General features: G+C 46.3%; 1 protein-coding gene across 2 annotated transcripts in view; it reads left to right on the top strand.

Moving 5' to 3' along the window:
• Positions 1–23,951, top strand: part of KDM3B (lysine demethylase 3B) — a 308,304-nt gene that overhangs the window by 204,072 nt on the left and 80,281 nt on the right. For both annotated transcript variants that reach the window (XM_063927861.1, XM_063927860.1), the window contains exons 12-15: positions 7,407–7,511; positions 7,957–8,084; positions 22,541–22,802; positions 23,213–23,460. In XM_063927861.1, coding sequence (XP_063783931.1) covers positions 7,407–7,511; positions 7,957–8,084; positions 22,541–22,802; positions 23,213–23,460 — 743 coding nt within the window. The remainder of the gene's footprint in view (positions 1–7,406; positions 7,512–7,956; positions 8,085–22,540; positions 22,803–23,212; positions 23,461–23,951) is intronic.

Genomic DNA, 23,951 nt, shown 5'->3' with positions numbered 1-23,951 from the left:
TTGTATATAGTTATTGTTAACTACAAGGGTTATTGTTGAGCCATCCTTTGAGAGGCTCTGTTGTGTTCATACTGTTAACTGGGTATATTATCACGAGTTATACGGTGTGATTGGTGTGGCTGGTATGAGTCTTACCCGGGATTCAAAATCCTTCCTTATTGTGTCAGCTCTTCCGGGCACAGTATCCTTACTGAAGTCTGGAGGAGGGTCATAGTGGGAGGAGCCAGTGCACACCAGGTAGTCCTAAATCTTTCCTTGCTGTGCCCAGTCTCCTGCGGAGCCGCTATTCCCCATGGTCCTTACGGAGTCCCCAGCATCCACTACGGACTACGAGAAATAGATTTACCGGTGAGTAAAATCTTATTTTCTGCAGAGGGGTACACTGGTATTCCACAGGCAATAACATCGGGGTGTAGAGTTGGATCTTGATCCGAGGCACCAACAGGCTAAAGCATGGGTCTTCAACCTGTGGCCCTCCAGCTGCTGCGGAACTACACATCCCACCATGCCCTGCCACAGTTTTGCTATTAAGGCATGGTAAAACTGAGGCAGGGCATGCTGGGATGTGTAGTTCCGCAGCAGCTGGAGGGCCACAGGTTGAAGACCTATGGGCTAAAGCTTTGACTGTTCCCAGGATGCACTGCACTGCCTCCTCTATAGCCCCACCTCCAGGCACTGGAGCTCAGTTTGCAAGTTGGTGCCTGCAGTGCAGGTCACTAACAGGGGTGGCTGCACTAGGCAGCCCTGAAAAGAGCTTTTTAAGAAGACTTCAAGGGCCGCAGCACTTATGTCATTCTGACATGCTGCGCTGCATACTCCCGCTGCCTGGTTCCCAGGTACTTGCAGCGGGGACGCACCAGTTTCTAGGCACACCACCGCTGCTGCTCTCCTGGAACGCATGGCTGCACGACAGGGAGGAGGTAGGAGGGTCCCCCAGGTGGGACCTGCCAGTAAAACGCGATCCGGTCGCGATCCCAGGAGACGGACCGCGCTGCTCGCGTGGACTCTGTGGCTGTGCAGGGACCCCACTATATCCACCAGGGCAGGGAGCACAGGTCGGATTTACTAAAATCCGTTTAATATAGGCTCCATAGTACCTGGTGGTGAAGTCCAGCAGAGGAGATAAGGTGCTGATCTGTAGCCCCTCCCCCAGCTCCGGACGCCATCTACTGCTGGCGTTCCTGCCCTGGAGCTGCATCTCTCTCTCTCTCTTTTCTCTCTCTCTCTCTTTTCTCTCTCTCTCTCTTTTCTCTCTCTCTCTCTTTTCTCTCTCTCTCTCTCTCTCTCTCGGCTGATCTCCGGGACTGCTGGGCACTGTCTCCTCTGTAAAGCCGCCTGTCTTGTCAGCGCTGTGTATTTACAGACACTTAAGTATTCTACATGTCATTTTAGACAGTGTTAGTTAAGAACAAGTGTACTGCTATGAGTATTTTAGTACAAGTATTCTGGGATATACATCCAGTGTTTACTGTGCATTGTTATATCTGTATACATACATATCTATATGTAGATTTGCTAGTCCAGTGCAGTCTTATTGTTTATATGTAGTAATTTCTGCATTGTACCTGTGACTGTGTGTGCCTATAGCTGCTGTGTGGATTCTATTGTGTATCACATGTATTGCTATCACTACATTCTGTGCCCTGGGGGTCTTAAGAGCGTCAGGGTCTCATTTCAAATATAGTGTTCCACAGGATATACGGTTTTGTATTTTTCACTGTGTTTGTCACCTCACACCGCTTAAATCCTCTGTTTTGTCCTTTGCATTTGCTATCACATAACACAGGGGTCTTTTTGCAAGTATTGTGTTTGTCTGGCTATATTGTACTGCTGCGCCCTAAGGCTTCATTCCCAATAATGTCTGCTACACAGGGTGGGAAATCCGCAGATGCTCCTGCATCATGCAGTGTTGGCGCTACGGATTTGTCTGAGGAAAAGGTTTCAGCTGAGGGTCCAGGTACTGCGTGCCCTGCACCTTCCAGTCAGTTTGCAGCACCTGTGGCAAATCAAGACCCACCTTGGGCTGCTTTTTCAAATATGTTGTCGACACTTGTAATGCGGCTTACGCCCCCTGTGGGTCCTCCTGTGCCATTGCAGCCACATATTGTCCCTATAGTCAACCCGCCTTGGGCGGATGCTCGGTCTACCCAGATACAACAATTAAATCCGTCTTTGGTTAGACAAAAACCTACCCCTCGCCTTGCTGGGGCCAAGGGGTCATCTAAACAGGCCATTTCTTCCTCACAATCCACTAATATTTTGGATGATGCTTCCGATGAGGATGGGGATTATATTGATCAGTCAGACACGGATACAGTTGCTTCTGATGAGGAATCTGCAACTCAAGTTAATGTTCCTGACCTAGTGGAGGCTATCAAGCTGTTTCTCCAGATTGATGATGATATTGAGACCCCCGCTACGTCCAAGAAACCTGATAAGTTTAAACGTCAGAAGGTTGCGAAAGTAGTTTTACCGCATTCTGATCTTTTAATTGACATACGTCAGGAATCCGGGTCATCTCCATGGAAAAAAATTTCCCTGTCCAAAAAGATGCTAGCTCTTTACCCTATCCCTGCAGAGTTGAGTAACAAGTGGGAAACTCCACTGCCGGTGGACTCTCATGTCGCCCGTCTAGTGGTATCTTCTACTCTACCTGTCACCACTGTCACCTCACTGAAGGAACCGATGGATAAGCGTGTGGAAGGATGCCTGAAGTCTATTTACACACTTACTGGTGCTGTGTATAGACCCACTATGGCAGCCTCTTGGGCTGCAAAAGCTATTGAAGCATGGGTTCAGGCAATAGATTAGCTACCTCTGAATTTTTCTGACACTGCCAGACAATATCTGTCATAGATTACCACAGCCTGTCACTATATTCAGGAGGCGGCCTCTGATGCAGGCGTAATGTCGGCGAAGGTGTCTACTACGTCTGTCCTGGCTCGCCGGATTTTGTGGTTAAGGTCCTGGAAAGTGGACCTGGACTCCAAAAAGACCTTGGAGGTTCTCCCTTCTAAGGGAGACATACTATTTGGAGAGGTTCTGAACAAGATCGTGACTGACTTTGCAACAGCTAAGACTGCATTTCTCCCAAGTACGAATCCTTCTGCTCCGAAGACTAAGAGTACCACTTTTCGTTCCTTTTGACCTCCAGGTAAAGCAAAGGGTCAGGCATACCCGAGACAGGCTCGTAGTTCCAAAACCACCAAGCCCAAGTCTGAGCAGTCTTGTGCCGTCCGTCAGCCTGCTTCCAAACAGGACAAGCCTGTAGCATGACGGGGCGGGCCAGGGTGGAAGTCCGACTTCTGCAGTTCGCCTAGGCCTGATTAAAGACCACTTCAGACGCCTGGGTATGGGAAGTTGTCTCTCACGGGTACGAGATCTCCTTCAAGAGACGTCCCCCTCGCCAGTTCTGCTCGACTGTCCATTCGGATTAGCTGAAAGCACAGACTTTACACTTGGTTGTACAATCTCCCCTAGATACTGGAGTGATTGTGCCGGTACCTCTGTCTCAAAGAGGCAGGGGCTACTATTCGACCCTGTTTCTAGTCCCTAAACCAAATGGGTCTTCCCGGCCTATACTCAACCTCAAATCTTTGAACAAATTTGTGTGGGTATCCAAATTCTGTATGGAAACTCTGCGTTCCATTGTACTGGCCTTGGAACCCAAGGACTATATGGTATCTCTGGACATTCGGGATGCTTACCTGCACATTCCTATTGCCATGTCGCATCAGCAATATTGGAGGTTTGCTATTAGCAGCCTACATAATCAATTCCAGGTCTTGCCTTTCGGACTGACCACAGCTCCTCGGATATTCACCAAGGTCATGGCCGTCACGACGGGTGTAGTATGGTAGGCCGGCGGTCGGGCTCCCGGCGACCAGCATACCGGCGCCGGGAGCCCGACCGCCGGCTTACCGACAGTGTGGCGAGCGCAAATGAGCACCTTGCGGGCTCGCTGCGCTTGCCACGCTGCGGTCACGGTGGCGCGCTACACGCTATTTTATTCTCCCTCCAGGGGGGTCATGGACCCCCATGAGGGAGAATAAGTGTCAGTATGCCGGTTGTCGAGATTCCGGCGCCGGTATACTGTGCGCCGGGATCCCGACAGCTGGCATACTGAAGACCACCCGTCACGACTGCTCTTCTCCGCCGTGAGGGTGTCGGGATCATGTCGTATCTGGATGACTTGCTGATCCTGGCGTACTCCCCAGAGGTTCTCCTCAGTCATCTGGAACTGACGGTCCAATTCCTACAAGCCCACGGGTGGCTCATCAACTGGAAGAAGTCCTCGCTGGTCCCTGCTCAGAGCATGGTGCACCTGGGGGCATTTTTGGACACACACACAACCAACGATTGTTCTTGTCTCCAGAGAAGGTCCTGAAACTTCAGGACAGGATCAAATACTTCCTCTCTCGCCAGAGAGTGTCAGTACACTCGGCGATGCAAGTACTTGGTCTCATGGTGTCGGCATTCGACATGGTAGAGTACGCTCAATTTCATTCCCGCCCTCTGCAGAGGTTAATCCTTTTCCCAGTGGGACGGCCTGCCTCACCGGATCAGGTCTCAAATGATCTCCTTAACGCCGGAGGTTCGTCTGTCACTGAGCTGGTGGCTACAGGACCAACAGTTGATCAGGGGATGTCCCTTCTGGATCTCTAACTGGGTCGTCCTAACAGCGGATGCCAGTTTGCGAGGTTGGGGCGCGGTGTTGGAGCAACACTCTCTCTCCAGGGTCGGTGGACCAGGGAGGAATCTCTCCTCCAGATAAACATTCTGGAATTGCGGGCAGTGTTCAATGTGTTGACACTGGCCCTGCCTCTGGTACAGAACAGGCCTGTTCAATTACAATCGGACAACGCCACCACGGTGGCGTACATAAATCATCAAGGCGGCACTCGAAGCCGCAGAGCAATGATGGCAGTGTCAAAAATCCTCCAATGGGCAGAACGCCATCTGCCAGCCATATCGGCAGTGTTCATTCTGGGAGTCCTCAACTGGGAAGCGGACTTCCTCAGTCGTAAGGACGTACACGCTGGAGAGTGGAGCCTTCATCCCGAAGTCTTTCAACTCCTAGAGGACAAGTGGGGCCTACCAGATAAAGACCTGATGGCATCTCGACACAATCACAAGGTTCCGGTCCTTGGAGCAAGGACAAGGGATCCTCAAGCAGCGTTCGTGGATGCACTGGCAATTCCATGGAACTTTCTACTGCCGTATGTGTTCCCTCTAGTTTCACTCTTGCCCAGGGTAATACGGAAGTTCAAGCAAGGAGGAGGAATACTAATTCTAATCGCTCCAGCGTGGCCCAAACTGCATTGGTTCTCAGACCTGTAGGGTCTCTCGATAGAGCGTCCTCTCCTACTTCAACGCCCAGACCTCCTCGTTCAGGGCCCTAGTGTCTACCTTGACCTTGCCAGACTGGCTTTGACGGCGTGGCTCTTGAAGCATCACTCAATGATTCTCTGAGGCGGTCATTCAAACTATGTTGAAAGCCCGTAAACCAGCTTCAGCTTGAATTTATTACAGGGTCTGGAATTCTTACTTCACATGGTGTTCCGCTAAGAATTATGATGCATATACTTTCAAAACTTCCAGACTTTTGGCTTTTCTACAAAAGGCCTAGACTTGGGCCTTCGTCTGGCCTCCCTCAAGGTTCATATATCTGCCTTGTCGGCGTGGTTTAAGAGAAAAATTGCGTCTCTGTTCCTGACGTACGGGTTCAGCCTCCCTATCTTCCTCGTGGGGCTCCATGGGATCTGTCTGTCGTCTTAAATGCCCTGCAAGAGTCTCCATTTGAACCTCTTGAGTCTGTGGACCTTAAACGCCTTACGCTTAAGGTTGTTTCTTTTGGCTATTGCCTCTGCTAGAAGGGTGTCAGACTTAGGTGCTTTGTCCTGTTGTCCACCCTTTCTGATTTTTCACCGTGACCGGGCAGTTCTTTGAACTCTCCCTGTTTTTATTTATCTAAGGTGGTATCATCTTTTCTCCTTAACCAGGAGATTGTGGTTCTGGTTTGTCTTCCAATGAAAGATCTTTGGACGTGGTACGGGCTCTCCGTATTTATGTGGAAAGGACTGCCTCTATCAGGAGGTCAGATTCTGTTTGTACTTTTTGGTTTTCACAAACGTGGCTGGGCTGTGAATAAGCAGACCTTGGCCAGATGGATTAGAATGGTGATTGCACAAGCTTATGCACAGGCTGGGCTCCCAGCTCCTGCTGCTATCAAGGCCCATTCTACTCGGTCTGTTGGACCTTCTTGGGCGGCCCACGAGGTGCATCTGCAGAACAATTGTGCAAGGCGGCTACGTGGTCTTCAGTGAACACGTTCATCAGGTTCTATGCCTTTGATACTTTTGCCTCCCAGGATGCTTGCTTTGGACGCCGGGTTCTTGTGCCCACTACAGTGCGTCCCCTTCCATGAGGAACTGCTTTAGGACATCCCTGATGTTGTTCCCTGTAGAATACCAGTGTACCCCGTTGCAGAAAAGGAGATTTATGGTAGACTTACAATTGTTAGATCTTTCTGCGAGGTACACTGGATTCCACAGGGCGCCCACCCTGACGCACTTAGTTTCTTTGGGTTTGTATGGCATTAGCCGCTAGTTCCTTCTCCTGTCGTGAGAATGTGGTTCTATGTGACTAACATCTACTGTCTCTCTTACCTGCTACTGCATTGGACTAGTTAACAAAACTGAGCTCCAGTGCTTGGAGGCGGGGCTATAGAGGAGGAAGTGCAGTGCATCCTGGGAACAGTCAAAGCTTTAGCCTGTTGGTGCCTCGGATCAAGATCCAACTCTACACCCCAATGTTATTCCCGGTGGAATCCAGTGTTTCTCGCAGAAAGATTTAACAATAAAGCTTTTTTTATTTTTTTTTGCCACTATAGCTCCATAAGACTGTATTACAAATATTTGGTATACACTATTCTCTGGAAAAATAGGCAAATGCTTACCAAGGTAGTCATCTGGGATTACTTTAAATATGGCCACAACTGTGCACATAGAGCCTAATTTAGCATTAGGCACACATACCAGCTAAAGGGGGCAAATTTGCACTTGGAAAAAATGTCACACTTCAAGGGTGCCAATGCAGTGTTTTTATTTTATTTTTTGTTGTTTTGCGATTGAAAATACTGCCCACATTTGTTTGTCTTCTCACCTCATTTTAATAGCCATAAAATAGAAAAGGTGTGTGAATTTGTTATTTCAGCTACAGGAAAATAATGGGGAAGATCCATGATAACTAGAGCACACAGTTAAGGTCTTAATAGATACATGAATACTCATGGTCCCTTCTAACATTTGTTGCATAAAGTTTTTTGTTTTGTTTTTTGGGGTTTTTTCGTTTAAATTGGATAGTTTGGTTTACATCAAATTTGAGTATTGTTTTGGTTTCCTTAGAAGACGACACAAGTGATGAAGAAGTTTTTGCCTGGCTAAAATGTGCTAAAGGACAACCTCATGAACCAGAGAATCTCATGCCCACTCAGATTATCCCTGGCACTGGTGAGAATTTCTTGTTCAGTTTTTGGAGTGGGGTTATTTTTTTTTGTGGTTTTTTTTTTTTTACTATTTTTATTTTGTTTTAATAAAAAGTCCACCTACTCATACTTTGTACTTGCTGTGAAATTGTAAAGTGTATGAACTACCCCATCACCAACAGACTGTCTCTAGACAAGGAATAAATGCATAAACATAGTCATGCTTTGTGAGATCTGTAAATCTCTACAAAATTTGCTTTGTGGTCCTACTGCTCGGTCATTTAGATTACACAAGCTGCAGGTGGTCATTCCTCACATATAGGCGGCAGCTATCGGCAAGTAGCATGCGAAAAGGGTTTATTAGTATCTGCCAATTTCATATCTCACTTGCTCACTAATAAACTGGCTTATATTTAGTGTGTATACTTGTTTAATAAAGCAATCATCTTTTCATTTATTTTCTTCTACAGCCCTTTACAGCATTGGAGATATGGTCCATGCAGCAAGAGGGAAATGGGGTATCAAGGCCAACTGTCCATGTATTAGCAGACACAACAAAACCGTTTTGAGACCAGCAGTAACTAATGGCATGTCCCAGGTATTTTTGGAGATCTGTATATATGTATTTTTTTTTTTTTATTTTAAACTAGAAATCTTACGTATCTTAACTGGTACCTCGTGTTTGTTCATTTAATGGGGACTTATTACTTTTCATCTTTATCTTCCAAATTCTGCAGATGTTTCTTACTTGGCATCAGATTCTCATCCTTTTAGCTTTCTCTTTGGTCAGTTTCTAGGTTTACTATTCCACCTATGCTGTTTACCCTCCTCCCTCACAGCCAAAGTTGCTGATCTTGCCTGCCGGCGGTGTAATGCTAGCACATTACCATTTTTCTCCTTCATCCATCTGGGGGACCTTCTTACATGGGGTTTAGTGAGGGTTGATTAGCCAGCACTTATTATGTTGACTTCTTAAAACAGATAGAAAAGCTCCTCCAACCCCTTCCTCCATTTTATTTTAAGTGCTGACATGAGTGGTTAGCACTTGGTCCTGTCTTAAGTAGTAGAGGTTCATGTTCCAGCAATATCTGCATTAATTCTAGGAATGAAGGAAGGGAAGGAGGACTGCATTTCATGTGGTACATTTGGTACACTGATAGCAATACTTCCTAGTTCTCAGAAAGACATGAAGGATGGTAGTATAGTTATTTTGGTGGCACCAGACTTGTCAAGGAAAGTTTGGTACTCAGGGGTACTAAACACCCTTGTGGTGTTTTTGTTTTCTCTTTCATCCACTAGGGGACACTGGAGTCCTATACAGTAGGGGTGTGAAGCTTGCAACCGGAGGTGTGGCACAATCTAAAATTAGCATTGTCTGCACAGCCGGTTCCTCCCCCTTCGCAGCCCTCCTCCCTCAGTTTGGAAAATTGTGCCAAGGAGGTACAAGCACAAGAAGGGAGCTCTTGTTCCCATGAAGATTTATTTGTTTATTTTTATTTATTTTTTTCTCTTTTATACTGACCCAATCCCTCCTAACTAAAGGGAGGGTGCAGGTTTTAAACGTAAAGATGGTAAATGCCCGATCCCACTTAAATGAAAGGGGGTGCAGGCTTTACCAGGCGAAAAGGCTGCGTCCCCCTAATAAAAGGGGGACAAAGTTCAGGATTGGAGACAATGATTCCTGCTGAAGGGGTCTGCATCTCTTTAAAAGCACCAACCGTGAGTACTGGTTGTTTTAAAATGGCCCCGCAGGAGTTGAAGTAGCATTAGGTTTTTTTTTTCTTATTTCTTTATTTAATTTCCCTAGGGGGCTTTATTAGATCCTCATTGTGTAGAGGACTGATCCCCTGTAATGTGGATAGAAAGATTAGCTCCCACAGCGGCGTCCAGGCAGCGGTCGCAGTGTGAGGCGGGCCGGGATCCCTTCAGCAGCGCAGCCCTCCCTGTCAGTCCAGACAGAGAGAGGCGCCGCTACGGGACCCGATGAGAGCAGTCCCGGCGCGCTGGCCAGCAGGAGATCGTAACCGCGCGCCTGAGCAGACTCAACCGCCGGAGGAGGGGAGAGACAGAGAGACGCTGCAGTGAGAAGCGGCTGAGGTGATTCCCTCAGCCGCGGGACGGGGCTCCATAGCGCGCAGACAGGGCGGCAAGTAAGGCTCCTTTCTGCATTGAGGGACAAAAAGAGTGTAGACAGGGGGGCTCACCGGAGGTAGTTCCTCCTCATAAATGAAGTGTCCAGAATTTTTAATTGGCGGCCATCTTAAAATTCAGATGCAGGCGCCAGAAAAACTGTGGAGCATGGAGTGAACCTCTCTACTGTTATACATTAATAGTAAGACAACGCCCTCTACTGGTGAAATGTTATAATGCGGATCCTGAAATATAAATAGGATTATGATTTATTTTCAAAGGTACTCTATTACAAAGAGCCTACAGAAAATACTAAAAGGCAAGTGAAGCCAACACCGTAGCTGACTTACAGTTGGGTGTGTGGCGGTTACAAGTCGTCTGGTGTTAAGACAAAAGAAATAAATCTTTTGTTTCCGCCATCTATCACAGTCTTTCTCTACCTAGTTTAAAGGGTGAAAGCGCTGCGACACAGTCTGGTAAGGGGTTTTTCTCTATCGTCCTAAGTGGATGCTGGGGTTCCTGAAAGGACCATGGGGAATAGCGGCTCCGCAGGAGACAGGGCACAAAAAAGTAAAGCTTTACTAGGTCAGGTGGTGTGCACTGGCTCCTCCCCCTATGACCCTCCTCCAGACTCCAGTTAGATTTTGTGCCCGAACGAGAAGGGTGCAATCTAGGTGGCTCTCCTAAAGAGCTGCTTAGAGAAAGTTTAGTTTAGGTTTTTTTCTTTACAGTGAGTCCTGCTGGCAACAGGATCACTGCAACGTGGGACTTAGGGGGAAAGTAGTAAACTCACCTGCATGCAGAGTGGATTTGCTGCTTGGCTACTGGACACCATTAGCTCCAGAGGGATCGAACACAGGCCCAGCCGTGGAGTCCGGTCCCGGAGCCGCGCCGCCGACCCCCTTGCAGATGCTGAAGCGTGAAGAGGTCCGGAAACCGGCGGCTGAAGACTCCTCAGTCTTCATAAGGTAGCGCACAGCACTGCAGCTGTGCGCCATTTTCCTCTCAGCACACTTCACTGGGCAGTCACTGAGGGTGCAGAGCGCTGGGGGGGGGCGCTCTGAGAGGCAAATATAAACCTTATACAAGGCTAAAAATACCTCACATATAGCCCATAGGGGCTATATGGAGATATTTAACCCCTGCCTGACTGGAAAAATAGCGGGAGAAGAACCCGCCGAAAAAGGGGCGGGGCCTATCTCCTCAGCACACGGCGCCATTTTCTGTCACAGCTCCGCTGGTCAGAACGGCTCCCAGGTCTCTCCCCTGCACTGCACTACAGAAACAGGGTAAAACAGAGAGGGGGGGCACATTAATGGCTATATATATATATATATATATATTAAAGCAGCTATAAGGGAGCACTTAATATAAGGATATCCCTTGTATATATAGCGCTTTGTGGTGTGTGCTGGCAGACTCTCCCTCTGTCTCCCCAAAAGGGCTAGTGGGTCCTGTCTTCATTAGAGCATTCCCTGTGAGTTTGCGGTGTGTGTCGGTACGTGGTGTCGACATGTATGAGGACGATATTGGTGTGGAGGCGGAGCAATTGCCAAATATGCAGATGTCACCCCCCAGGGGGTCGACACCAGAATGGATGCCTTTATTTGTGGAATTACGTGATGGTTTATCTTCCCTTAAACAGTCAGTTGAGGACATGAGGCGGCCGGACAATCAATTAATGCCTGTCCAGGCGCCTCAAACACCGTCAGGGGCTGTAAAACGCCCTTTGCCTCAGTCGGTCGACACAGACCCAGACACGGGCACTGATTCCAGTGACGACGGTAGAAATTCAAACGTATTTTCCAGTAGGGCCACACGTTATATGATTTTGGCAATGAAGGAGACGTTACATTTAGCTGATACTACAGATACCGTAAAACAGGGTATTATGTATGGTGTGAAAAAACTACAAACAGTTTTTCCTGAATCAGAAGAATTAAATGACGTGTGTGATGAAGCGTGGGTTGCTCCTGATAAAAAGTTGATAATTTCAAAAAAGTTATTGGCATTATACCCTTTCCCGCCAGAGGTTAGGGCGCGCTGGGAAACACCCCCTAAGGTGGACAAGGCGCTCACACGCGTATCCAAACAAGTGGCGTTACCCTCTCCTGAGACGGCCGCACTTAAGGATCCATCAGATAGAAAGATGGAAGTTATTCAAAAGAATATATACACACATGCAGGTGTTATACTACGACCAGCTATAGCAACTGCCTGGATGTGCAGTGCTGGAGTAGTTTGGTCAGAATCCCTGATTGAAAATATTGATACCCTAGATAGGGACAATGTTTTACTGTCGTTAGAACAAATAAAGGATGCATTTATCTATATGCGTGATGCACAGAGGGATATTTGCACACTGGCATCTCGGGTGAGTGCTATGTCCATTTCAGCCAGAAGAGCCTTATGGACACGACAGTGGACAGGCGATGCGGATTCAAAACGTCACATGGAAGTTTTGCCGTATAAAGGGGAGGAGTTATTTGGAGTTGGTCTATCAGACTTGGTGGCCACGGCTACTGCCGGGAAATCCACTTTTTTACCTCAAGTCACTCCCCAACAGAGAAAGGCACCGACCTTTCAACCGCAGCCTTTTCGCTCCTACAAAAATAAGAGAGCAAAGGGCTTGTCGTACCTGCCACGAGGCAGAGGAAGAGGGAAGAGACACCAACAGGCAGCTCCTTCCCAGGAACAGAAGCCCTCCCCGGCTCCTGCAAAAACCTCAGCATGACGCTGGGGCCTCTCAAGCGGACTCGGGGACAGTGGGGGGCCGTCTCAAAAATTACAGCGCGCAGTGGGCTCACTCGCAGGTAGACCCCTGGATCCTGCAGATAATATCTCAGGGGTACAGGTTGGAATTAGAGACGGATCCTCCTCATCGTTTCCTGAAGTCTGCCTTACCAACCGTCTCTTCCGAAAGGGAGAGGGTGTTGGAAGCCATTCACAAGCTGTACGCTCAGCAGGTGATAGTCAAAGTACCCCTATTACAACAAGGAAAGGGGTATTATTCCACTCTATTTGTGGTACCGAAGCCGGATGGCTCGGTAAGGCCTATTCTAAATCTGAAGTCCTTGAACCTCTACATAAAAAAGTTCAAGTTCAAGATGGAGTCACTCAGAGCAGTGATAGCGAACCTGGAAGAAGGGGACTTTATGGTATCCTTGGACATCAAGGATGCGTATCTACACGTTCCGATTTACCCCGCACACCAGGGGTACCTCAGGTTCATTGTTCAAAACTGTCACTATCAGTTTCAGACGCTGCCGTTCGGATTGTCCACGGCGCCTCGGGTCTTTACCAAGGTAATGGCCGAGATGATGATTCTTCTTCGAAGAAAAGGCGTATTAGTTATCCCATACTTGGACGATCTCCTAATAAGGGCAAGGTCCAGAGAACAGCTGGAGACAGCTTTAGCACTATCTCAAGAGGTGCTAAGACAACACGGGTGGATTCTGAATATTCCAAAATCCCATTTAATCCCGACAACTCGTCTGCTGTTCCTAGGAATGATTCTGGACACGGTTCAGAAAAAGGTTTTCCTTCCAGAGGAAAAAGCCAAGGAGTTATCCGATCTGGTCAGGAACCTCCTAAAACCAGGAAAAGTGTCAGTACATCAATGCACAAGAGTCCTGGGAAAAATGGTGGCTTCTTACGAAGCAATTCCATTCGGCAGATTCCATGCAAGAATATTCCAAAGGGATCTGTTGGACAAATGGTCAGGGTCGCATCTGCAGATGCACCTGCGAATAACCCTGTCACCAAAGACAAGGGTGTCACTTCTGTGGTGGTTGCAGAAGGCTCACCTATTAGAAGGCCGCAGATTCGGCATTCAGGATTGGATCCTGGTGACCACGGACGCCAGCCTGAGAGGCTGGGGAGCAGTCACACAAGGAAGAAACTTCCAGGGAGTATGGACGAGTCTGGAAAAGTCTCTTCACATAAACATTCTGGAACTAAGAGCAATCTACAATGCTCTAAGCCAGGCGGAACTTCTCCTGCAAGGAAAGCCGGTGTTGATTCAGTCGGACAACATCACGGCGGTCGCCCATGTAAACAGGCAGGGCGGCACAAGAAGCAGGAGTGCAATGGCAGAAGCTGCCAAGATTCTTCGCTGGGCGGAGAATCACGTGATAGCACTGTCAGCAGTGTTCATCCCGGGCGTGGACAACTGGGAAGCAGACTTCCTCAGCAGACACGATCTTCATCCGGGAGAGTGGGGTCTACATCCAGAAGTCTTCAACATGTTAATAGACCGTTGGGAAAGACCAATTGTAGACATGATGGCGTCTCGCCTCAACAAGAAACTGGACAAATATTGCGCCAGGTCAAGAGATCCACAGGCAATAGCTGTGGACGCACTGGTAACTTCTTGGGTGTACCAGTCAGTGTATGTGTTTCCTCCTCTGCCGCTCATACCAAAGGTATTGAAGATCATACGGCAAAGAAGAGTAAGAACAATACTAGTGGTTCCGGATTGGCCGAGAAGGACTTGGTATCCGGAACTTCAAGAGATGCTCACGGACGAACCGTGGCCTCTACCTCTGAGAAGGGACCTGCTACAGCAGGGTCCCTGTCTTTTTCAAGAATTACCGCGGCTGCGTTTGACGGCATGGCGGTTGAACGCCAGATCCTAAAAGGGAAAGGCATTCCAGAAGAAGTCATTCCTACCTTGATTAAGGCACGGAAGGAAGTCACCGTGAAACATTATCACCGCATTTGGCGAAAATATGTAGCGTGGTGCGAGGATCGGAAGGTTCCGACGGAGGAATTCCAACTGGGTCGTTTCCTACATTTCCTGCAATCAGGATTATCTATGGGTCTCAAATTGGGATCCATTAAGGTTCAAATTTCGGCCCTGTCAATATTCTTCCAAAAAGAATTGGCCTCTGTCCCTGAGGTCCAGACTTTTGTCAAGGGAGTACTGCATATACAGCCTCCTGTGGTGCCTCCGGTGGCACCGTGGGATCTAAATGTAGTTTTAGATTTCCTCAAATCCCATTGGTTTGAACCATTGAAAAAGGTGGATTTGAAATATCTCACATTGAAAGTGACTATGTTACTAGCCCTGGCCTCTGCCAGGAGAGTATCTGAATTGGCGGCTTTATCTTATAAAAGTCCTTATCTAATCTTCCATTCGGATAGGGCAGAACTGCGGACTCGTCCGCATTTTCTCCCTAAAGTGGTATCAGCATTTCATCTGAACCAACCTATTGTGGTGCCTGCGGCCACTAGCGACTTGGAGGACTCCAAGTTGTTGGACGTTGTCAGAGCCTTAAAAATATACATTGCAAGGACGGCTGGAGTCAGAAAATCTGACTCGCTGTTTATATTGTATGCACCCAACAAGTTGGGCGCACCTGCTTCTAAGCAGTCGATTGCTCGTTGGATTTGTAACACAATTCAACTTGCACATTCTGTGGCAGGCCTGCCACAGCCTAAAACTGTAAAAGCCCACTCCACAAGGAAGGTGGGCTCATCTTGGGCGGCTGCCCGAGGGGTCTCGGCATTACAACTCTGCCGAGCAGCTACGTGGTCGGGGGAGAACACGTTTGTAAAATTTTACAAATTTGATACCCTGGCAAAGGAGGACCTGGAGTTCTCTCATTCGGTGCTGCAGAGTCATCCGCACTCTCCCGCCCGTTTGGGAGCTTTGGTATAATCCCCATGGTCCTTTCAGGAACCCCAGCATCCACTTAGGACGATAGAGAAAATAAGAATTTACTTACCGATAATTCTATTTCTCGGAGTCCGTAGTGGATGCTGGGCGCCCATCCCAAGTGCGGATTATCTGCAATACTTGTACATAGTTATTGTTAACTAATTCGGGTTATTGTTAAGGAGCCATCTTTAAGAGGCCCTTTCTGTTGTCATACTGTTAACTGGGTTTAGATCACAAGTTGTACGGTGTGATTGGTGTGGCTGGTATGAGTCTTACCCGGGATTCAAAATGCCTCCCTTATTGTGTATGCTCGTCCGGGCACAGTACCTAACTGGAGTCTGGAGGAGGGTCATAGGGGGAGGAGCCAGTGCACACCACCTGACCTAGTAAAGCTTTACTTTTTTGTGCCCTGTCTCCTGCGGAGCCGCTATTCCCCATGGTCCTTTCAGGAACCCCAGCATCCACTACGGACTCCGAGAAATAGAATTATCGGTAAGTAAATTCTTATTTTAGTCAACATGTCTAATACACCAACCAAGACCTCCAAAACCCATTATGTTTGCATGTAACGAAAAGAGCACGCGAATGGCAGCTCCAGGGTGTGCGATTCCTGCTTCGACAAGGACGCTCCACCTGGGAGTAGTGCTCCGTCTAGGTCAGGGAAAGATAACCCTGCAGATGGATTCTCCAATGAGATGAGGAATCCCACACGCAACAATTAGAGCTGTGGGATTCTCAAAAACGATGGAAGAATTTCTCATCAGGTTAACGCCTACCGCACAAGCAGTAACCAAGGTGTGCAGGGCGGTTTAAGGGCCTCTTCCTCTTGTACCGTAAGCAGGAGTGGAAGAAGCTCTTCTCATTGATACAAAGCAAGGTGAGTTAATTAAATTTAACCTAGACGCCGATTTTCCAAAAGAGGACACTGCAATCTCAGGTCTTGATTTTTTAATCGAAACAGTGACTGAGATCCTACATGGTAAGGTAGAATAAGTAAAGGAGCCAGAAGATTCAAATGGCTCGAATCCCAAAAGCCGCGTTCAGCAGCGTTTCCCATTCCTAAATCCCTCCAATCTCAGATGGAGGAGGCTTGGAAGCAACCTGACACACTTTAAATTTTCCCAACAGGGTTTCCAGTAACTTATCCCCTACCTAAGGGTGTAATGGATAAGTGGGAGACTCCGCCGGTAGTGGATGTTTTCCTAGGACGGTTGCCGAAAAGGACAATCTTACCATTACCTAATGTAACGACTTTAAGAGGTTGACACAGCTTTAAAGTCAATTTTTGTAGCAGTTGCAGCACAGAAACCTACGGTTGTCTGCGCTTCGGTTAACAAGACCATGGGAGCATGGTCTGGACGTATAGTACAGGCTATTGAGGGGGAAAATGGCTTGGAAGAAATTATCCAACGGGCGGAGCATATTCAAGATATTTGCAGGATAGCATCACGCATCTCTGCATCAGCCATATCGACTAGACGGACAGAGAATGGCGTGGAGACTCTGGCACCAAGGGGCGGTAGAATCCTTTCCCTTGGAGGGTGAGATGCTTTTCGGTCCAGAGTTGAACAAGTGGATTTCGCAAGCTACAGCAGGGACGGCCACTTTTCTGTCTACTCCTTATACTAGAGCCACTCCACAAGTTAGGAGAGGTTATTTGAGACCAGCGTGTAATTCCTTTAGATCGCAGTCCTTGCGAGCCCGAGGAAGAAGTTTCGGTACACAAGTGCGTGGGGGTGGAGGTAGAGGCCGCTCTCAGGCAGCAGCCAGAAAGCGGGATAAAACTGCTGACAAGACCATTGCAGGACGGTCTCCCGGCTCACCTGGGATCCCCCTTGATGGGCGAAAGTCTGGGAGGTTTTCGGGACATCTGGGTCTACACCTCACCAGAACTTTGGATAAACGACCTAATCTCTCTAGGGTACAGACTGGATTTACCACAGAGACTCAGAGTCAGTTTTTTTTACAAGGGGATTGCCTCGGTGCCCTCAGAAAGCAAAGGCGTTACTGCCAGCAACTGAAATATTGCTACGGTCAGAGGTCATTATTCCGGTTCCCGCCTCTCAGAGAGGAACGGTTTTCTAATCCAATCTTTTTGTCGTGCCAAGACCAGTCGGGACGGTCAGGCCGATACTCAATTTAAAAGCTTTAAACTGGTGTATAAGGGTCTACATATTCTAGCTGGAATCAATCCAGTCAATCATTGCAGGCTTAGAACATGCATATCTGCATAACCCAATCTGGGCCCCTCACCAGACTTACTTGTGGTTCGCACTGCTGACTGATCACTCCCAATTCAGGGCCATTGCCGTTCTGTCTCTCATCGACCCCAAGAATCTTTACCGAAGATCACGGCAGTCATGGTTGCAGAATCGGGACTGTTGAGGGTAACGATTAGACCTTATCTAGACGACATGCTAATCAAGGCATCCTCTCGAGAACAATTGATCAGGGATGTTCAGACATCTCATCCATTTCTCATTCAACATGGGTGGATTGTGAATTTCCAAAGATCCAACCTCATGCCAACTCAACGGATTCAGTTCCTCGGTCTCATCTTGGACACTGTACAATTGAGAGTATTCCTACCAGAGAACAAGGTGCAGAACCTACAGAGATTAGTGGCTCAGGTACTGAGCTCACAAACTGTTTTTCTACACCTCTGTGTGTGATTTCTCAGGAAGACGGTGGCGTCTTTCGAAGCTCTCCAGTACGGCAGACTTCATTCCCGACCATTACAGATGGACCTAATTGCTCAGTGAGCAGGGTCACACTGGTTTCTACATCGAAGAATCCGACTTCCACCACGCATACGCACCTTCTTACTTTAGTGGTCATTGCACATGAATCTCGCAACAGGCAAGGGATTCGGCATTTGGGATTAGAGGATCCTGATAACAGATGCCAGTCTCAGAGGTTGGGGTACCGTCTCATAGGAGCATCAGTTTCAGAGCAGATGGAAGCTACTGGAGAGCAGCCTACCCATATACATTTGCGAACTAAGAGCAGTTTACAATGCGCTTTCCTTAACCAAAGACCAAGTCATGGGTCAACAAGGCAGTCGGACAATGTCACGGCGACGGCATACATAAACCGTCAAAGAGGAACAAGGAACGGGATGGCGTTAAAGGAAGCCACAAACATCTTGTGGACAGAAAGGCGAAACATCATCCTCTCGGCAGTGTTCATTCCAGGTGTGGAGAACTGGGAAGCAGATTATCTCAATCACCAGGACATTCATCCGGGAGAGTGGTGCCTCCATCCACGGATTTTCGACATGGTGGTGAAGAAATGGGGTCTACCTCAAGTGACCTAATAGCATCTCGGCAATAACATCAGCTGCCCAGATGTGTGTCCAGGATAAGTGATCCAGCAGCAGAAGGAGTGAACGCATTAACTCTTCCTTGGTGTTACAGGAAGGTTTACATTTTCCCACTTTTCCAACTCATACCCAGGGTTCTGAAAAGGGTTAAACGAGAACGAGTGTGGGCGATTATAATCGCACCAAATTGGCCCCCGCAGGAGTGGTGCTCAGACCTGCGAGGGTTACTAGCGGAAGATCCTTGACGGTTACCTCAGAGAGAGAACCTGCTATCTCAGGGACCGTTTCAACACCCAGACCTGGATGGGCTGCGTTTAACGGCGTGGCTGTTGAAACCCGGATCTTAAAAAAACAGAGGGACACCAAGAACGGCCATTCATACGATGATTGCCGCTAGGAAAACGGTCAAAGCCATACACTACTACAGGATTTGGAAGAGGTACTTGGACTGATGTCAAGAACGTGGGTGGAATTCGACTAACTTCCACTTATCCAGGCTTTTACTTTTCCTTCAGGCCGGCCTAGAGTTAGGTCTGCGGCTGGGATCTCTGAAGGTTCAAGTGTCGACTCTTTCCATCCTTTTTCAACAGCGGTTGGTATTCTTGCCAGAGGTTCAACCCTTTTTATAGGGGGTTCTAAGGATAAAGCCCCCTTTTCGTCCTCCCACTGCACCATGGGATCTAACTTTGGTGTTAAAATAAAAAAAAATAAAAAAAATTGAAATCGCCACTGTTTGAGCAGTTAGCGAGAACAGACCTGAAATATCTCTCTTGGAAGGTAACGTTGTTGCTGGCCTTGGCTTCGGCTGGGCGGGTTTCTAAGTTAGGAGCCTTATCGTGTAAGAGTCCTTTGTATTTAATTATTTTTCATGAGGATCGAGCGGAAGGAAGTCCGTACAAGGGCGGATTTCCTTCCTAAGGTTGTTTCAAGGTTTCATGTAAACCAGCAAATTGTGGTCCCATCTTTCCATTGTCTCGCGGATGGGGACGTGTCCTTGGATGTTGTTCGAGCTTTGCGGGTGTACTTTCAGGAAGTCGGACATTTGTTTGTCCTTTTATATGGGCCAAAGAAGGTTTGGCCGGCTTCTAAGCAGTCTCTGTCTCGAGGAATTAGACTTGCCATTCGGCAAGCTTATATTTCCTGTGGTAAACAGGTTCCGGTACAAACGGGTGCTCATACTACCCGATCGGTGGGTGCCTCCGGGGCGGCTGCCAGAGGTTTTTCCAGTACTTAACCTTGCAGAGCGGCGACGTGGTCCTCAGCCCACACGTTCGCGAAAGTTTACAAGTTTGATACCTTTGCGTCCGAAGATTCTAAGTTCGGACGTTTGGTTTTGCAGGCCACATACAGCACTCCCTCCCTGGGGGAAAACTTTGGGACTTCCCTAACTGTATAGGACTCCAGTGTCCCCTAGTGGATGAAAGAGAAAAGAGGATTTTGGTACTTACCGATAAATCCATTTCTCTGAATCCTCTAGGGGACACTGGACGCCCGCCTCGGTGCTGTCAGTCTGCTGGGTTCACACTTCCTGTTCAAAGGACTCTTGTGACTCACGTAGTTAGTCCCTGGACTTTGACAAACAAGGTCATAGGATCAAATCACATTGTGGCTCTGTGCCTAATATGGATTTTACAAAGTTTGTCCAAACAGCATTGATTTTCAAGTTAGAAGTTATTGGGTGCTGTTTGATAGGTTGTACGGTTCGGTTCCTCGCCATGTGCTCAAGTGTCATGTCCTATTCTCTCAGTCAAATTTTCCAAACTGAGGGAGGAGGGCTGTGAAGGGGGAGGAACCGGCTGTGCAGACAATGCTAATTTTAGATTGTGCCACACCTCCGGTTGCAAGCTTCACACCCCTACTGTATAGAACTCCAGTGTCCCCTAGAGGATTCAGAGAAATGGATTTATCGGTAAGTACCAAAATCCTCTTTTCAAGCTAGGATCTTAGGAGATGCCGTAGTTCAGACAAGGAATATAACCTGTAATGAAGTGTCTTCAGACTATTATCTTAGTCTCTGGAAGTATTTATATTATTTGGTGTAATAAGGAAACAAATGTTTTTCTTATTCCATTATTATAGAATTCATACAGATTGGCCTTTCCCAGAAGTGAACACTTCCTATATGTTCTAGCATCTGTTACTACCCTTACAACCTTGCTAGAGATAAAGCTGAAGTGGGTAACTTGAATACAAGAGTGTCAGGATTACTGCATATCTTGGAAAGCTCTATTCTAATGTCACATGGATAGTAGTATACACTTCAGGGTGGGTGTTTTTTATCCAAGAGTATTGTCTTGTGTTGTCATTAATCTGGAAACTGTGTTAACATCTTTTGCTATTCAGCAAAACATCAGATCAGACTTTAATGTCCCTAGTGGGTATTTTAACAAAAGTATGTATCTATTGTGGTCAATCAGTATAAGACAGATGTTGTTGTTGTTGTTGTTACACTAATGAAGAGATTGGTCAGCTTCCAGGGGTACTACAGCCAGATGGATTAGGACCACAGTTCAGCAGACATATGAAGGTGCTGCATAAACTATCCCTATTAGGATGTCTCCTTACCCATTTGGTTGTTATTTGTGGGCACCATGGCATAGAGACCTGCAGAGCAGTTGAGACACCTTGATTCATACATGCACCAGGTTTATGCATCATGATTTTGCATCCACAGATGTTCCTTGGAAGGAAAGTTTGGGTGCAGCTAGGGCTGAACATACCCTCTCCTAGGGACAACTTTGGTATATCCCCATGGTAGAAATGTCCCCCCAGATGAATTAAGGAGAAAATAAGATTTTCCTGTACTTTATACTTTCCTGTACTCTTATACTTATGTTAAGCAATGTTCCTGTGTACTGGTTTAAAAAAAAAAAAAAAAAAAAGTGCCCCAAAAGCTATACTATTGTAATCTGGAAAGGTAGTCTGTCATTCCATTCTTTTCCATTTTTAGGAGATAATTCAATTAGGGTTGTATCACACATTGTTTTAATATGGCTTCACACAAGATTCTCACGGCAGTTCGGTTTCCAGTATATAACCTACATTAAAACAACTGCGGTAACTTTCATCTAATTGAACCATGAGCAATACTGTTAATTTTCATTTTCAGAATATAGATTCATTTCATAGTTACATAGTTGTAATGTTGGAAAAAGATAATGGCATTCGTCTTCAACCTCCTTATAAATCCCCTTAAAACTTTTAATATGACCATTGTGACTATCTTGAAATATTTAGTTCTGGAACAGCACATTGCAACCAGCAACAGCGGTAGTTTTTCATCATGCCCCATAGAGTAGGATGTTGTGCAGCACATCATCATTAATTGAATTGGTCACTAAACCAAGAAGGAAAAAGTGCTGATAGTCTTGCAGGAAGGAGAATTGTATACAGTTAAATTGTGTGCTTTCATTTGTACAATACATTGCCTGTGTTTTTAGCTAAAATATAGTACAGGTTGAGTATCCCATATCCATATATTCCGAAATACGGAATATTCCGAAATACGGACTTTTTTGAGTCAGAGTGAGATAGTGAAACCTTTGTTTTTTGATGGCTCAATGTACACAAACTTTGTTTAATACACAAAGTTATTAATAATATTGTATTAAATGACCTTCAGGCTGTGTGTATAAGGTGTATATGAAACCTAAATTAATTGTGTGTTTGTACACACACTTTGTTTAATGCACAAAGTTATAAAAAATATTGGCTAAAGTTACCTTAAGGCTGTGTGTATAAGGTGTATATGTAACATAAATGCATTCTGTGCTTAGATTTAGGTCCCATCACCATGATCTCTCATTATGGTGTGCAATTATTCCAATATACGGAAAAATCCGATATCCAAAATACCTCTGGTCCCAAGCATTTTGGATAAGGGATACTCAACCTGTATCTTTATTTGAATTAATGATTTTACTCTCTCCTTTCTGCTTAGCTGCCAAGTGTAAATACTACTCCTACATGTGAGGCAACTACATCATCCACTACAGAGCAAGCAAGTGAAAATGACATTAAAACAGAGGACATTTTGAAAACGGATACTGCTGACAGTGTTACAGAGGACACCATGACTGAATCAAATCATTTTCAAAACAGCACAGACAATAAAAACAGACAGCAGTCCCCAGAATCCACTCCATCTGCCTTGCATTGGCTGGCAGACCTGGCAGCACAGAAAGCAAAAGAGGAGACAAAAGGTGGCAGACATGTTTAATTTGCGGTCTTGTATCACTTCACAATATTTTACTGAAGAGTCCTCTGCATGTAGTATCTAGCCTTGTCTGCAAACTCTTTTTTGCATAATGTTAAGGGTTTGTATTTAGGCCTTCCTGAGTTGGTCGTTCTGAGCCCTGTGTGCAGCTAGAATGCAGAATGATGAATTTGTTATATAGTAAATAGGTCTTTATTATCCTTCAAGCTTCATGCTGTGCTTAAGTTTCCTGTCTTCTGGATAATCTTTAGTTAAACAACATTACTGTGTCTCTAACTATGCTCTATCATGACTGTAGCCCTACCTATTTTTATTGATTATACCTTATTCGTATATTTAGTATGATTATTAAATCATATAGGGAGATCTGACTAATCGACTGTTAACTACTTTCAGATCCTAGTTCATTACGATCAATACAACCTAAAGACTCAAATTCTTCGTTTGGTTTGGATTCCTTTAATTCAAGTGTTAAGACCTCTTCATCCCCGAAACTTTTCAATAGCCTTTTACTAGGCCCAGCTGCCTCCAACACCAAATCTGAAGGATCCAGTTTAAGAGATTTACTTCACTCGGGACCTGGTAAACTTTCTCAAGGAACAATGGAGACGGGGGTCCCATTTCCACCGGTCTTCAATTCTGCAGTAAGTACTTTTCATCACTAAGTGTATCACTGATTGCTTGTGATGGTTTCTTTGTAACTAAGATGGACTTTTTATTTCCATATACATCTATGGGTCTAAATGGCATATGTTCAGCATGTTTTCAAACTACTAATTCTCAGTGCCTTTTGACCTGAGGATTTGAAATGGCAATTGCAATAAATACGCCTGATTTAACATTTATTACCATTGGCGTTTTTAAATTTAACAATTAAAGCTGCCAAAAATTGGTGGTCATGTAAACCTGCTGTTTGGTAAGTATAAGCCCCAGTGTTATTCAGACACACTTTTTTCAGGTTGAATGGCAGCAGCTGCCTTTTTGAATTGGTTATGTGCCCACATTTCTGTGCATATGGTTTTGAATTGCTCAAATTTAGTGTTTTGGGGTGTGAGTTAAACTTATATTTTTAGAGTTGTGTTTAGCATTTACTTGCTGGTATACATTGGTCTTTGTATGTTTCTGCTACTTTGGC

The sequence above is a fragment of the Pseudophryne corroboree genome, chromosome 6 (assembly GCF_028390025.1).
Source record: "Pseudophryne corroboree isolate aPseCor3 chromosome 6, aPseCor3.hap2, whole genome shotgun sequence".
NCBI classification, from domain to species: Eukaryota; Metazoa; Chordata; class Amphibia; order Anura; family Myobatrachidae; genus Pseudophryne; species Pseudophryne corroboree.
Note: the sequence above shows the minus strand (reverse complement) of the source record. Positions and strands in the feature narration are given on the sequence as shown.